General features: G+C 41.8%; 1 protein-coding gene across 1 annotated transcript in view; it reads left to right on the forward strand.

Annotated features, from left to right (window-relative positions):
• Positions 1 to 14945, forward strand: part of CDON (cell adhesion associated, oncogene regulated) — a 64404-nt gene that overhangs the window by 19480 nt on the left and 29979 nt on the right. Inside the window, exons 8-13 of the mRNA XM_008688286.2 lie at positions 218 to 507; positions 1795 to 1969; positions 3744 to 3872; positions 7638 to 7841; positions 9831 to 10012; positions 10570 to 10675. Coding sequence (XP_008686508.1) covers positions 218 to 507; positions 1795 to 1969; positions 3744 to 3872; positions 7638 to 7841; positions 9831 to 10012; positions 10570 to 10675 — 1086 coding nt within the window. The remainder of the gene's footprint in view (positions 1 to 217; positions 508 to 1794; positions 1970 to 3743; positions 3873 to 7637; positions 7842 to 9830; positions 10013 to 10569; positions 10676 to 14945) is intronic.

Genomic DNA, 14945 nt, shown 5'->3' on the forward strand with positions numbered 1-14945 from the left:
TCACTAAACTCCTGCATCATGTAATTGATTTTTCAGTAAGAGGTTGCTCCTGGAGGTTAGATGTTTCCAAGAATTACAGATCGAAATGTTACCTGTTGTCAGTTGGGCTCAGATTGTCAGTGTCCGTGTGGGCAGTTACACCGCTGGGTAGAAGGCACTGAAATCATGAATTTCCTCACGCTCTCTCTTCTGTCTCTTTTTCTCCCATACTCTGCAGTTCCTTTTGAAACGAACACAAAAGCAGAAACAGACACAGCTTCTGATCCCACTCAGAATGATAAAAGAGATAGTTCAGAAGCTGGCTTATTGAGCTCCTTTCCCGTGAAGGGGCACACCGGTGCAGTGGACTCAGCCCCAGAGAAGAATGCCAGTGGAGCCTCCGTGCCTGACGCCCCCATCATTCTGAGCCCTCCGCAGACCTACACAGCTGATACGTACCACCTGGTCTGGAGGGCAGGGAAGGATGGTGGGCTGCCCATCAATGCCTATTTCGTGAAGTATCGGAAGGTAATCTCTTCTTGTGTACCGGCTTTCTCTTTGCTCGCCTTAACATCGTCTCGTAGAACACGTGCTTATTGTCTTTGACATTTGTGGGGCAGCGGGAAACAGGACAGGCGTGTTCTAGGACTGTGAGTTTGGGAGAGCTATCCCAGCAATCATGCTGGATAAATCAGTCTTCTAAAAGCAGTAGGAATGAAGTGTACGTAATTTCCCCCAAAATAGGAATTCCAAGAACCCGGTGACTTCTTGACGTTTTTTATCAAACATTTTAACCCCTTGGGTGTAAAGCTCCAGAAACCACTTTTTAAAAAGTCATCCCTTCCCTTTCTGAGATAGTAAAGTACAGTTTATTTAGCAAATAAAGCAGTTTCTTATTAGAAACCCCAAACAGAGTCCTCTGGCATAATCTGTGACAGTTATTTTTATTCCAAGTTGTCCTTCTTCATTGTATGGGAATCTCATGTTGTTTGGTGATTTATTCGGGTGAACCTGGATCCTCTCAGTTGATTTTTCAGTGTTTATCCTTCTAGGGGCTTGTATGAAAGCAAACTGAGAAAATCTCCCTTTGTTTAATGAGACTAGTAAATGAACCAAAGATGCCCTCATATTTAAAATACTTTGTCCAAGCCATTTTGGTACCCATCATCGAATAGTAATATTTTTAATATCTAGAAAAGCGAACATGGTGATATTTGAAAGTTTATTCACTGTTTCTAACCTGAGGATCCCGGGTGAAGAAACTTTCACTGTGATTGTTACCCACAAAAAAACTGCATGCGATGTCATTTCCTGGTTCCATTAACTTTATGCGGCAGATTGGATCTTTTTAAAATTATTTCCTCCAATACATGTGGAAAGTGTCAAGACATGAAGAATGCTGGAAATAGATAATGGATAATTATAGAATTCATATGTGCCTACATATTCTAATTTATATTATAATATATACAGATTATATTTATTTTATACTCCTATTAGCACAGTAAGAAAGGAGTATTGTTTCCTTTACAAGTAAAGGAAGCAGACTCTGGGAGATCAGATAACTTGCTTGAGGCCGTAAGTTAGTGGTAAGTAGCAGAACTAGGAGTCTTTTTATTCATAAGAATTCCTAAGTTCTTGCTGTATACAGGTCTCCTTCTACTTCTTAGCATGAAGAAGTATTATGTCTCTTTTACTTCCAAGGGGATATTCCATACCAAAATTCATCTGAAATTGAAGATTTTCTCCAATTTGAATGGAAGGTTTTTCTGCCCTGAATCTCCTTTTTTTAATGGCTTCTTTTCTCTTGAGTAGCTAGATGATGGTGTTGGCCTGGTGGGAAGCTGGCACACAGTTCGAGTCCCAGGAAGTGAAAACGAGCTCCATTTAACAGAACTGGAACCCTCTAGTCTCTACGAAGTTTTGATGGTTGCAAGAAGTGCAGCTGGTGAAGGGCAACCTGCTATGCTTACCTTCCGAACGAGCAAAGGTGAGTATCACCTCCCTTAAGAGGGTGAGCTGGCTGGCTTGATGTCACTTTATTAGTTAAGTGTCCTTTTGGATCACAGAGAGTCATATATAAATTCACTAAATAATTTTACTATTGTACATTTTTTGGCCATGCATGTTGTATCATTCCATCCCATCCCATGTTCTCGAAATACTTTTGAGAGTTTATGGTGTGTAAAGCGTTAGGGTCGGTGATACAGAGAAAACAAAGATGATCAAGACCAGATCCATCCTAATGGGGCTTCTGCTTTGCTAAGAAGGGTAAGACACATAAGTAAATACCAACTACAAGGCAGGATTTCAGTTCACTAAGATTTACTGGATGCCTTCTGTGTGTTGGGCAATAAACAAAATCAGCCAAACCCCTTACCCTCATGGAGCTCACATTCTAGTTGGGAGAGACTTACACCTAAGTTATAAGTACATTAAAAAGCGATGAATGCTAATAAGAGAAATACATTAGGGGATGGATATAGGAAGTAGATGGGGTAGCAGTTGGCACAATTTAAGCGAGGTGGCCAGAGAAGTCCTCCGTGAGCAGAACTTCGAGGGTGAAGCGGAAAGCCACGTGGATATCTGGGGAAAGAACATCCCAGCTGAGAGAGTAGCAACTGCAGAGACCCCGGGGTGGGGTGTGCTTGATGTCCCCTAGAAACACTGGAGGGGGGCACTGAGACAGAAGCAAAGTGAGGAGGCTGTAAGGGAGAAAGCTCCAGGAGATGACAGAGTGGCCAAACCACATGGTGCCTTATCGACCCTGCAAGGACATTGACTTTGACTCCGAGTGAGCTGGAAGCATTGGAAGGTTTGAGCTGAGTTGTGACACTGTCTACTGTATGTTTCAATGGGGGACTCTGGCTGTAGGGTAAAGATAGACTGGAGGAAGGCAAAGGTGTCAGCAAAGAGGCCCAAATATGACAAGTCAAAGACTTAGACGATGCTAGAGGAGTACAAAGAAAGGATGTTCTTTCTGTGGGGTAGCTTGTTGAGGGTTAGGCTTGATTGAAAGGATGCCATTATAGCTTGGCCATAAATGGGCAGAAGGACCAGGGAGTGGAGAGAGGAACGGGGCGGAGGGGTATTTTAGGACGACACGAAAATAAAAAGGAGGTGTGATCGAGAAGAAATTTATTTATTGGCTTTTGGAAAAGACTCTTTCATACTAATTACAGAGGCTAGCTAGAAAAAGAATGGGTATTTGCACTGTATTTTGAGTTAATTTTCATAATTAGTCCACAGTTGTTTATAGATTCTAACCTGTAAATACTGAATAATAAGCATGTATTTCAGTTTTACAATAATCACCCATTTTCACTTTTTGCCTCTTGGAATTTTAAAACTCAACATAATAATTTTCCCGTAAAGAAACAGAAGCTCTTTAAGCATGAATTTTATGTTTTAGAATTAAGAAATAGGTACAGTGAGAAGAAGAGTGGGTGAGCAGTTTGAAAGCCTTTACTCTAGTCATTTGGCTTTTTTCACTTGTGGTGTTTATTCTGTGTGTAAATGAAAGTTAGCCTGATGAAGAAAGACACCTTTTAGTTTTCCCTTAAAGCTGCTGGAAAAAGACAAAGTAATTTTTCAAGTGCTGTTCCTCAGATTAGCTAAGTATTTACAAGGTAGGTCTTTAGACACTGTAACAGAGAAGCTCTTATATTTGTATACCAGTTGGGTTTTATAGTATCTTTTCTTACTCTGCATACACACAGAATTTATGTTGCAGCAGATGAGTGTATGTCTTCTAACTTTTCTAGAGAAAACAACCTCATCGAAGAACACGCAGGCGTCCTCTCCCCCCATGGGCATCCCTCGGCGCCCTGTTGTTTCAGAGGCTGCGGACAACTTTGGAGTGGTCCTTACAGATTCCTCTAGGCATAGTGGAGGTAAAGTGGAGAACCTTCATTTTTTTTAATTTTGTTTGTTTACCAGTGTAACTGACATGTTTCAAATTATTTGGGGGATAAAGTGGGAGAGGGTGTTTGTTTGTCATTCAGATTACAGCCTACCATATAGTTCTTCCAGGTCCTATTTCAACCATTTTTTAATGCCCTTTACTCAAATCTTGGTAACTCAGTGTCATGATTGGTGTTTAAGGTAATAAACTCAGATTCACAATGTTCTGGTACTAAGGTTTTATAACTCACAAAAAGGATTTTTCTGTTTCCTCTCTGGCAAAGAAACCAAATTTTTTTTTTTGTTAAGATTTTATTTATTTATTTGACGGAGAGAGAGAGAGAGCCAACAAGAGAGGGAACACAGGCAGGGGGAGTGGGAGTGGGAGAGGGAGAAGCAGGCTCCCAGCAGAGGAGCCTGATGTGGGGCTCGATCCTAGGACTCCGGGATCACGCCCTGAGCTGAAGGCAGCCGCTTAACGACTGAGCCACCCAGGAGCCCCAGAAACCAAATTTATACTTTAAAAGTCTGACTTTTCTTGTTTGTTTGTTTTTTTGGTGACTTATCAAAATGCGTAGGGGCACCTATAATAACTAAATGGTTACATGCCGTACTCTGTTTTATTGCTCCGTCTTATCAATGTCATGCTCCATTTTATTGCTATGGCTTGCCAATTGTATGGTTTCTATTTTTAATTTTTTTAATTTTAATATTTTAAAGATTTTAAAATTTATTTTAGAGAGGGGGAGGGGCAGACCAGGAGAGAGAGGGACAAGCAGACTCTCCACTGGGCATGGAGCCCAACGTGGGGCTCAGTCTCACAACCCTGAGGTCATGAACTCTTGGTCGAAACCAAGAGTTGGATGCTTGACCGACTGAGATACCCAGGCATCCCCCAACCGCATGGTTTTTAGATGTCACAGCAATACCGTTTTCAGAAGCCTTCTTTTTAGTATTTAAATTTCATACTTATCAATTCTGCAATTAAACATAATGTACTTTCTGTGACTGTGTTAATAGGTGTTAGCAGGACATCCAGGGAGGGCTTAAAATTTCATTGCTGAGCTCTGAGAATGCTCAAGCTTCTCTTCCCTATTTCTATAGTCTTTCATGAACTGGTCTCAGGCAAAAGTGAGTCGTAACATTCGAACACCTTCTGGAACCCCTCTGCTTCTTCAGTATCATGAGCCCCTTCTGCTTGGAGTGCTTTCACCTCTGAGGAGCAGTTCAGCTGCCTGAAGCAGATTACTTACACGGGTATCCCTTTATCTGAGTAAAGCTGCCATCTGGAAAACAAAAACCTTACGATTGGTGTAACATACTCGGGTAGATACGGACTAAATGCTGTTGCAGTGGAGGTGAAGTTAAGTCTCGTCTTCAGGAGGTTTACAGCAGAGCGATGACCCAGACAAGAAGTCAGTAACCATAGAGGGGGTAATATAGACAAACGAACCCACAATAATGATGTTGACTCATTGTGCCTGAGGTCCTATCCTCGGTGTTAATGGGATCACAAAAGGAATATGAAACGGAGGCAGGTGGTGGTAAGAGAGGCCCCGTCAAGCTAAGCCTCGAAGACAAGACCGCTATGAAGACAAGAATGGATGAAGGAACAGGAAAAGAAGTTCTAGGGAAAGACAGTTCCTGTGCAAAGAGATGGATGAGGGACATGTTGTATTTCATTGAGAGATGTGGGGGTTAAGGAATTGATTTGGTTTGACTGGTTGCCTTGGGGAGTGACGCCAGAGTGGGGGAGGCAGGTGGGTCCCTTGTATGATGTACTTCCAATTTCAGCCTTTTCCTGAAAGCTATGAAGAACTCTAAAGGACTTTAAGGAGGGGGAGAGGGGAAAGGCCAAAGATGAGGCTAGGGAACTAATGGGCAGAGTGACAGTGTAGATGGAGAAGGACACAGGTGACAGACAGAGGGCATTGAATCCACATTGAATGAAAGGGAGAAATGGGGTGACTCTGGGCTGGGGTGGCCAGGGACCATTTACCAAGATAGGTAATCAGGATTTTTCGGTGCAGGTTATGGATTCAGTTCTAGAAGTCACGAGTTTGGAGTTCCCCGGGCAGAGATAGCTATAAGAAGTGATTCTCGAATCTTCGTGACAACCTGATGAGGAAGGTAGCCTATCAGTTTTACAGGTTAGGAAAGCGGGACTCACGGAGGTCATCCAGCAGGCGTGCAGCTGCTCTTCTCATTCAGATTTTTAAACTCCAACTCGTCTTTGTTTTATCCCTTAACTGTCACATGCTCTTTCTTTTAGATCTTGAAGAGTCTCCTCTGTAGAGATTCTTTTCCCTAATAACCTTTTTCTATTGGATCTGTGGTGTTCTTTGAAGAGTTTTAACCTTCCGTGAATCAATTTAAGGAAGTCGTTGTTTAGTACCGAAATAGAGAATCACTAACCGTTCTATTCATTCTGTTTCCATTGCTTTCTAACTTGAAAGGAATACAGTAAGTATCACTCAAAAGCTGCCTGCTTTGAATATTTTCCTCTTTTTATCCATTACACCATTTGTTTTTAAAGTGCCGCCATTTTCTCCATACAGGTACCATCGGCAACATGATTACGTTCTTTCTTATGTGTTTGTGTTGGGGCTCAAGAGATGTTGAGACAGAGTGGTCTTGCTTAAGGAATGAGGCTCAGGCTAGACAGACAGGGCTCCCTGAGTGACTTCACCCACGTAGCATAACCATGGCCCGGACTTGGTCCTCCTCCTTCAGCTCTGGACACTTGATCGTTAGCCAGCCCAAAGGTAGTCTCCCGAGACCCAGCTCACTTGTACAAAATTCATAGGGGATTACGAGTGTAAGCCAGAAGGGTGATTTACTAATTTGTCCTGTAACGGTCACAGAGACCAGGTTGTTTCTATCAGGGTCCTTTCTTTGGAGGAACCGAGTGGGAAGCCAGTTATAACCACAAGATTGCTTGGTTAGCAAGAAGCATTAGGTACGTGGTTTAAATGCGGATGGACCTCCTCCTGATGTTTCTACCTGCCACGGGACTCTGGGCTCTTGTGGGCTGGGACATCCTCTCCCCTTGGCACAGTGAACTACAACTGCTAGACATCGGTTCTCTCAGCCCCTTTTTCTAAAGTTTTTGTGGATAATCAGGTGAACCATCTGATTGCTGAGAGCCTTTTTTTAACTCCATACCCCGTCTTCCTGCTTTCATCCCGCACAGCATTCTCTCTTACCATCAGTAGCCCTGTTGATTTATTAGTCAAACTTCATCTCTCTACCACTTGCCGTCTGTGTTTTGGGAGTAGCATTCCTGTAGCCTTGAGGTGTATTGAGAGAGGATATGAGAGCAATAGCTAATAATCTGTAAATCATTTGCTGGATGTGTTTTATGTAGCTTGGATGGATAACGAAAAACATTAAATAACACCTAATTTTGAACTTTTACTGTAAATTACAACCACAATCAGACTTGAAGCACTGAGTAATAATTACACTGTTTAGCTATGAATCCAAAGTAGCATGGTCACTATTCTCATTACCATTAACTTTCAGTTTTTTAGAGCTGATTCTCAAGTTTATAGATTATCGTGCTTTTCCTTCCTTTATTTCCTGTTTTTGGCCATTTCATTGCCCATTAGCTTTTAACAGAGGGCAAGAAGACAGTCATAATATTATTAACTCTGGTAATAAGTTTGGTGACAAACCTTTACTAAAATGTTGCTTAGGATTTATCCCTTTCCTCTGACACCGTGGGTTATTGGAATGGATGTCTCCATGTTTAGTTCCAGAGGCACCTGACCGGCCTACCATCTCCACGGCATCAGAGACCTCTGTCTATGTCACTTGGATTCCTCGGGCCAACGGGGGTTCTCCAATCACTGCCTTCAAGGTCGAATACAAACGGATGAGGACCAGTGATTGGCTGGTGGCAGCTGAAGATATCCCTCCGTCCAAGCTTTCTGTGGAAGTTCGTAGCTTAGAGCCAGGTAGTAATATTCAAACATTTCCTTTTTTGCCATCTGTGCTGACTTTATGTATTTATTTTAAAAATTTTATTTATTTATTTGAGAGAGAGAGCATGAGAGCAGAAGAGATTGAGAGAACGAGTGGGGGGAGGGGCAGAAAGAGAGAAGCAAACTCCCCATGGAGCAGGGAGCCCGATGCAGGACTTGATCCCAGGACCCTGGGATCACGACCTGAGCCGAAGGCAGATGCTCAACTGACTGAGCCACCCAGGCACCCTGTGCTGACTTTAGATGCATATTTGTAATGATTTTGTGTTCTTCTAATTGTTAAAGTAACGGGAGCCTATTGTGTGAAAATTTGAAAGCAAAGAAACTAGAAAGAAGAGGGGCGCCTGGGTGGCGCAGTCATTAAACGTCTGCCTTCTGTTCAGGGCGTGATCCTGGAATTCTGGAATTGAGCCCCGCATCAGGCTCCTCCGCTGGGACCCTGCTTCTTCCTCTCCCACTCCCCCTGCTTGTGTTCCCTCTCTCACTGGCTGTCTCTATCTCTGTCAAATAAATAAATAAAATCTTTAAAAAACAAAATCTAGAAAGAAGAGAATAAGTCACCCAAAACCCACCCATCCAGAGATAAGCATTGTTTACACTTTGGTATATTTTTTGTAGCCTTTTTTGTTTTTTTAATACAAACCAGGATCACGCTGTAAATACTGTTTTGTGACCCCATTTTCCCTGTTATATGCATTTTCCAGTGTTATTAGAAATTCTTCAAAAACTCAGTTTTTAATAACTATATATCTGCTATATAAGTATTAGTATAATTTACTTAACCCATCCTTTTTTTCAGGGTTTTGGACTATTTTTAACTGTCAGTAACTTAGAGCATTGCGGTGACATCTTTGTGTACATGTGTGTAGGTGTTTTGCTATGATTACGTGTTTTAAGAGGAAAATTGCTTGCTATTTGACTAAAATTATTTGATCTAATAATGACTTTCAGCATAGTTATATTAGCGCTTAGGCTTATGGAAATGAGGGAACACTTACTGCTTCTTTGCTCTGTAAGATTTATTTCAGCACAAAGACCCCTTCCCCCATCCCCCCCCCGTCACCCCAATATCTTGAGGCTGTATGCGGGAAGTTAAACCTCACAAGAGAAAAGCAGTAATCACAAGTACACTTTTGTGCCCTTTATTTGTTTGGGTTTCATGGCCATTCTGTTTATGGACTTTTCGATGTACTTTAGTGGCGAATGCCCATGTTTGTCTAAACAGGTAACATGAGCCTAGGAGCCCGTAGGTATCGTTGGGAGAAGATGACAAGTTTAAATGTGGGTGAAGCTAAATAGCGTTTTATAGACGGAAAGCATCGTCTTCAGAAGCCCAGTGGCTGTTTCTGAGTCATCGGGAAACGTGCTGTAGGAGTCTGATGTATTCTCCAGACTCAGGGTTTCAGAAACACAATCCTTCGAGGTTTTTTGGGTTTTTTTTGAGCTCCTAATATGTAATACAAAGGAACGCCTTCTGTTGTAGTTTCTGCTCCTTCTTATCGTATTCTTGGTGAGATCAGAGAGACGGCTGCTGTCCCCCACACGGTGCCCCTTTCAACCTCTCTTCGGTCGTTTCTTTCAAAGGGAGAGGAACCTCCTTGTGAGCGGTTACTTCAGCTCGTACCGCATATGAGGTTATTATGACTTTAGAACATGACGGTCAAGAACGTGAACGTGCTCTTTCCTGTTCCCTGCCTGCCCCTTCCGTGACAGACGTCGCTGATCGTCCGTGGCATCGTCTCCCGGTGACCCCTCATGAGCTCTCGGGTCGGGGTCATCATGAACATTCACTGCTGGTTGACAGATGCTGGCCAGTGGCTGGAAATCCGTTCACCGTACAGGCTTCAGAGGCTGTGTTTGTTAGCGTAGAGACTTGAATGCAGCTGTTCCATTTTTGACCATCATACCTTTGGCTCTCGTATCCTGTTTTTTAAAAACTGGTTTTTTTCCTTCCCTCAAAAGGTTCCACGTACAAATTTAGGGTCATTGCCATCAACCATTACGGTGAGAGTTTTCGCAGTTCGGCGTCTCGTCCTTATCAGGTGGCTGGGTTCCCCAATCGTTTTTCTAACCGCCCCATCACTGGACCTCACATCGCCTACACCGAAGCCGTCAGCGATACTCAGATCATGCTGAAGTGGACGGTGAGTGGGACATCTTCTTGAACCAGACGCTTTCTCGTTTGGCCATGTTGACGATCATTTTACGCAATATTACGAGTAACAAAGTGTTTTTAACTGTTAAGTGTTTGGCTGTGTTAACAATCGATTTACTATTCTGATGACACGGTATTACGAATAGCAAATGTTTTTCACTTTTAAGTGAGGGAAAAATGAAGGGCACAGATACTTGTCTAAAAGCATGCGTGGTAAGTGGGGCAGGAGTAAAAATAAACTTGTCTCTTAAGCTCTCATCCAAGTGTTAACTTAATTGCCCTTTCAAGATCCATTTCTTTGGAGCCAAATGTCCCTTTATGCCTTCAAACCTTGTGAAATATACTACTTGATTTTTGCTCAGCCCAACAGAAAACTAAGTGCTCTTAATACCTTTGACTACCTTTGAATTAAATTCAAAATGGCCATCAAGGGTGTTTGCAAAATGAAGCTAGAAAAATATCGCCACACAGATAAATGAATCTTCATGGCTGTGAAAGTTACATTTATTTTTGTCTTTGACAAGTCTTTGCTTCTCTTTTTCTTAGTACATTCCGTCAAGTAACAATAATACACCCATTCAAGGATTTTATATCTACTACCGGCCGACAGATAGTGATAATGACAGTGATTACAAGAGGGATGTGGTGGAAGGTAAGTCCCCCTGGCAAGCTGGCGTCCCAGCAAAGAGCTTTGGATGGAGAGGGTTTATAAATATTACAAAAAACATCGTTCTAGGTTAAGATAGAGAAGGCATGAAATGTTATGTACACTATTACTTTGACTTTTTCCCAAAGAAAAACCATCTTTCCAATTTAATATATGTAGTATCTTACATTTTGGTTATAGAAACAGCAAAGTATGGGGGAGATAGGATTTGTCAGTAGTTCATCTGAAAAAGAATTGTGTTTTCTGTTTTATTTCAATGAATAGTAACCTGAGTATAAAAGTCACTTGCAACTTCTAGCTATATTTGCAAAAATATTGTCTCCGTGCTAGTTTGATTGAAGTCTGTACTAGAACAATCTGCTTTTAGAGATGCTGAGAAGTTGGAATATACGTAGAGTAAAAACCAGCCACAACAGTGGAGCGTGTTGAAACCGCCTTTCCCCTCATTTAAAATCTAATCCAGAACTTTGCATGTGGTCTGAAGACTGTATGTGGTCTGGCTGGCCTCTGCCTACACCTGCCACCAGTCTCATGTACCTCTCTCCCCCACCCCCCGCCCCGTGTCTCTTCCGTGACACACCGGCCCTCTGAGTGTCGTCGTGTGCGCCAAGACCTCTCTTGCTTCAGGACGATGATACGGGGCAATTTCTGCCACCTCCTGTGTTCCTCTTCCAGTGTTTTATTTCGGTTACTCCACTTTTCTGTTGTGTGCTTAAATATTACCTCCTCAGATAACCCCTGCTGGTGTATGAGATACCTTGGTGTAATTTCTAACCGTGACCTTTATGGTTCTGTCCTAGATTTCATCGCGGTTGATATGTAAGGAGCGTGTATGTCTGTGTATGTGTGTGGATATATGAAATTATTTACTTAGTGTGTCTCCCCCACTAAAGGGTAGCCTCTCTGTAGGCAAGGAGCCTTTGCTCCCAGTGCTGTGTCGCCAGCCCCTACAGTGATGTGGTGTTCAGGATTTATTGAATGAAGGAACGATTGGAGTCCAGAAGGAACAAGGGAATGTCTGGGGATATTGAGGCTGGAGAAGGGACAATGGATAAGCAACATGGCAGCTGTCTTCAAATACCGAATGATTGTTAAGTGGAGGAGGAACTCAGCCAGGTGGGGAGGGGCAGCCAAAAGGGAGTAGTGTTAAGGAAGACCCCTCCAATGCAGCGTTTTAACAAGGGCTCTCGGACAAAATAATCTCCCTAACGTTGGAGGTGTTCAGTAGAATCTGGCTGCTTATTTCTCGGTGATATCTTGGAAGGGGTTCTTGCTTTGGGAGCAAAGCTTCTTCCAAGGGTTTTTTGCACTCCAAGATTCTGACTCTTTGAACTGCTAACATCCATGGATCATGTCAAAAAAGGGCCCTAGGCCAAGGTTATTTTCATATGACTTCTTGACATCAAATACTGCATATCGTTTTTGGTGTAAGTAGCCTTATAATAAATTCGTTTAAATATGCTATATCAAGTTTCCTTAAATATTGTAACATTCCTTTTAATGTTTATCCAGTGGAATTACTTTTGTAAAGTGGTAAAAGGTTATCATCTGAGTTTTAATACCTGGTACATGGTAGGTGCACAGTAAATATTTTTTGAATAAAAGAGTGATTATTTCTCTTTATCGGGAAAAATAGTGAGCAAATGAGTTTCTAAAATTTGCTTTAAACACGAAGAATCGAGGAAATGAGGTAGGAGACTTGTTAGTGGCCAAACTATTCTGTGAGGTTAGGATAGTAGCTGTCTTGAGAGAGAAGTGACCAGAAGAAGCATGGGGAGTCCTTTTGGGGTGCCAGTACTCTTTCCTTTCTTGACCTCGGTATTGGTACCATGGGTACACTCAGTTCATGAACTTCCGCGAACTGTTCAGTTATGGGCACTTTTCCATATGCACATTTCACTTTCTAGAAATGGTAAGAGTTGCTAGTCACCGTTCTAGATTTGAGTCCTAGCAAACTCTTCATTTTAGTTTAGCTGGTTAGGAGAGCGGGGCTGTCAGACTTTTAAACTCTTTTGACAGAAGTTAAACATTTGCTGTAAAATAGTTCTCAACAAGGTAAATGTAAGTACAGTGAACACCCCTTTCCGTCTCTCTCCGTGTCACTCTTTTCCCTACCCCTCCTGGTTCCCTCTAGAAATATCTGCCGGTGACCAGTTTTTAAAGGATACTCTCAAGTTAAATCTTTGGACTTTTGCAAGCTTGTGTGATGTGAATATAGTGTGTGGAGCTGGGATTCCTTTACAGGAGGTTTTGTTTCCAGTAGTGGGGTCTGCAAATGTGAGTTTTGCCTTCTGGTTCACAGAGAACTTGTTTATAAACTTAGTAGACGGAGCAGTCAGATGTTTACGTGGGCTTCACTGTGCTGTGTAATTTGCTTATTCCTTATTTTCAAGTTTATGCATTTGACATTCTTTTTGTGGCAGTTTTAAACTATTGGCCTGTTCTCCCAAACCAAGGAACAAAAGTATTTACCCTTTGCATGTAACGTTCTCTTTATAGTAAAGTTTTAGATTACTTATGTGTATTGACTCAGAATTGTTTAAGCTTTTGGTAAAAGAATCTGAAACTCAATTACAGCGTTAAAGAATCTGCTAAGAGCACTGATATTAAGTTATCCTTTCTTTTGAATTAAGTTCCGCATTGGGATAAACTGTAAATGTTTCTGGCATACCAGTCCCTTTGTGATGAATATTTTTATCTTATAGAGTTAAGTTGAGTTTCAAATAAATCAGAATTTCAGGCATCCTAATCTTTAAGCCTGTGCTTTGGTTTCTCACCTTTTCTAAAACATCCTTTGAGAAAAAATTACCCGTTTAAGCAACGGATATGCTGGTTGGTTGACTTTCAACCTGATAATACACTTAGTTGTCTTATTCATCAATGATCAGGAAAGACTCTTTCTCTCTGTTAGTACTTCCTGTCATTTAGCTATTCGGAGAGTTACCCTAACAGTGGAATATTAATCTAACAAGATTCGTATTCTTTTAATAATTTTCTCTTGTTTGTAACATATCAGAAGTGTAGTTTAATTCTGTTTTGACTAGGGCTTTGAAGGGAAAACTTCAAATCTAGTGGGGTAATTATTTGGGAGGAATGTCTGTAGTTAGGTGAGAGTAAGGCTAGGCGAGGAAAGACCCAAGGACAGAGAAAAAATAGAAGTCTTTGAGAAAGTGTGTGGAATTTAGAAGCAGATCTGTTCCAGTCTTCGAGTCGAGGTTTTAGGTCAAGTTTATTGTAGGGTCCTCTTTACGCTTATAAAGGGGGCATAGAATTCCTCACTTCTCGAGCCTTTCATAGTCCCTTGATCCTAGAACAAGCAGATTCTCTTCCGTGTAAACTACAGGGCTTTATGAATGAGGGGTTTTGTGGTGGTAACCTGCAAAAGGGATTGTGTTTCCGGTTTGGAGTATTTTTGTCTGTGTTGAATTAGAAAGGAACCTAGGGCTCTTGGTCCTGTCAGCCAAGTACATTTGACTTGGATACTTGGTTTGATTTTGTTTTTCCTCCGCCTCAATTAATTCTTTAATCAGTAGGTGGTATAGTTGAGCATCTAAAGAGCTGTGGAAACAGTTTGAAGAGGTATTTTCTAAGAGGGATTAAAGGTGCTTGAAGAGTTCATTGAATCTGGAAGAAGTGTCCCTGTTTATTAAAGTTCGTCACATGCCTGCGGAAATAAAAATGGAGGGCGATTTATACAGGAGTGTTCAGTTGAAGAGTGTTTCTAAATGAAACGTTGGCCGTGTGCCATGGATAACAACAAACTCATTCTGTTAGAGATCCTTGTGTGGCTTGGGGACCCTGACTCAAAGGAAAAGAAATAGTGGGATGAGGGACCCAGAGGTTCCCCTAGTAGATTTTGCTCTTTGATTACTCTCAACCATTTATTCAGGCATGTGCTGAGCTGTGCGTTCATATCACGTCCAGTCCAGTGGGACTGAGCGTTTCTGTCAGACTGTCTTGTCAATAAATGGTCACTTGTCCTGGGTTAAGGCACCATTTTCTGATCTCGTGTATAGTATTCCTTTCTGGCGGGCAGAGTGGATTGACTCGCTAGGCTAACATGGGGCGTCAGAGGACTTGAGGGTTTTTTTCCTTCACCTATGCATAAAATTTATGTTGTATTTTATGAACGACTTACCACTAATTATTTATAAAGAAAATGAGTATTAGTATCAGCACACAGGTATAGCTTTAATTCAGGGTGTTTCGTGGCATGTAACAGAAATGCTGTTTATCTGTGGTTTATTACTAAAAT

Source organism: Ursus maritimus, unplaced genomic scaffold (assembly GCF_017311325.1).
Source record: "Ursus maritimus isolate PB19 unplaced genomic scaffold, ASM1731132v1 scaffold_16, whole genome shotgun sequence".
Taxonomy (NCBI): domain Eukaryota; kingdom Metazoa; phylum Chordata; class Mammalia; order Carnivora; family Ursidae; genus Ursus; species Ursus maritimus.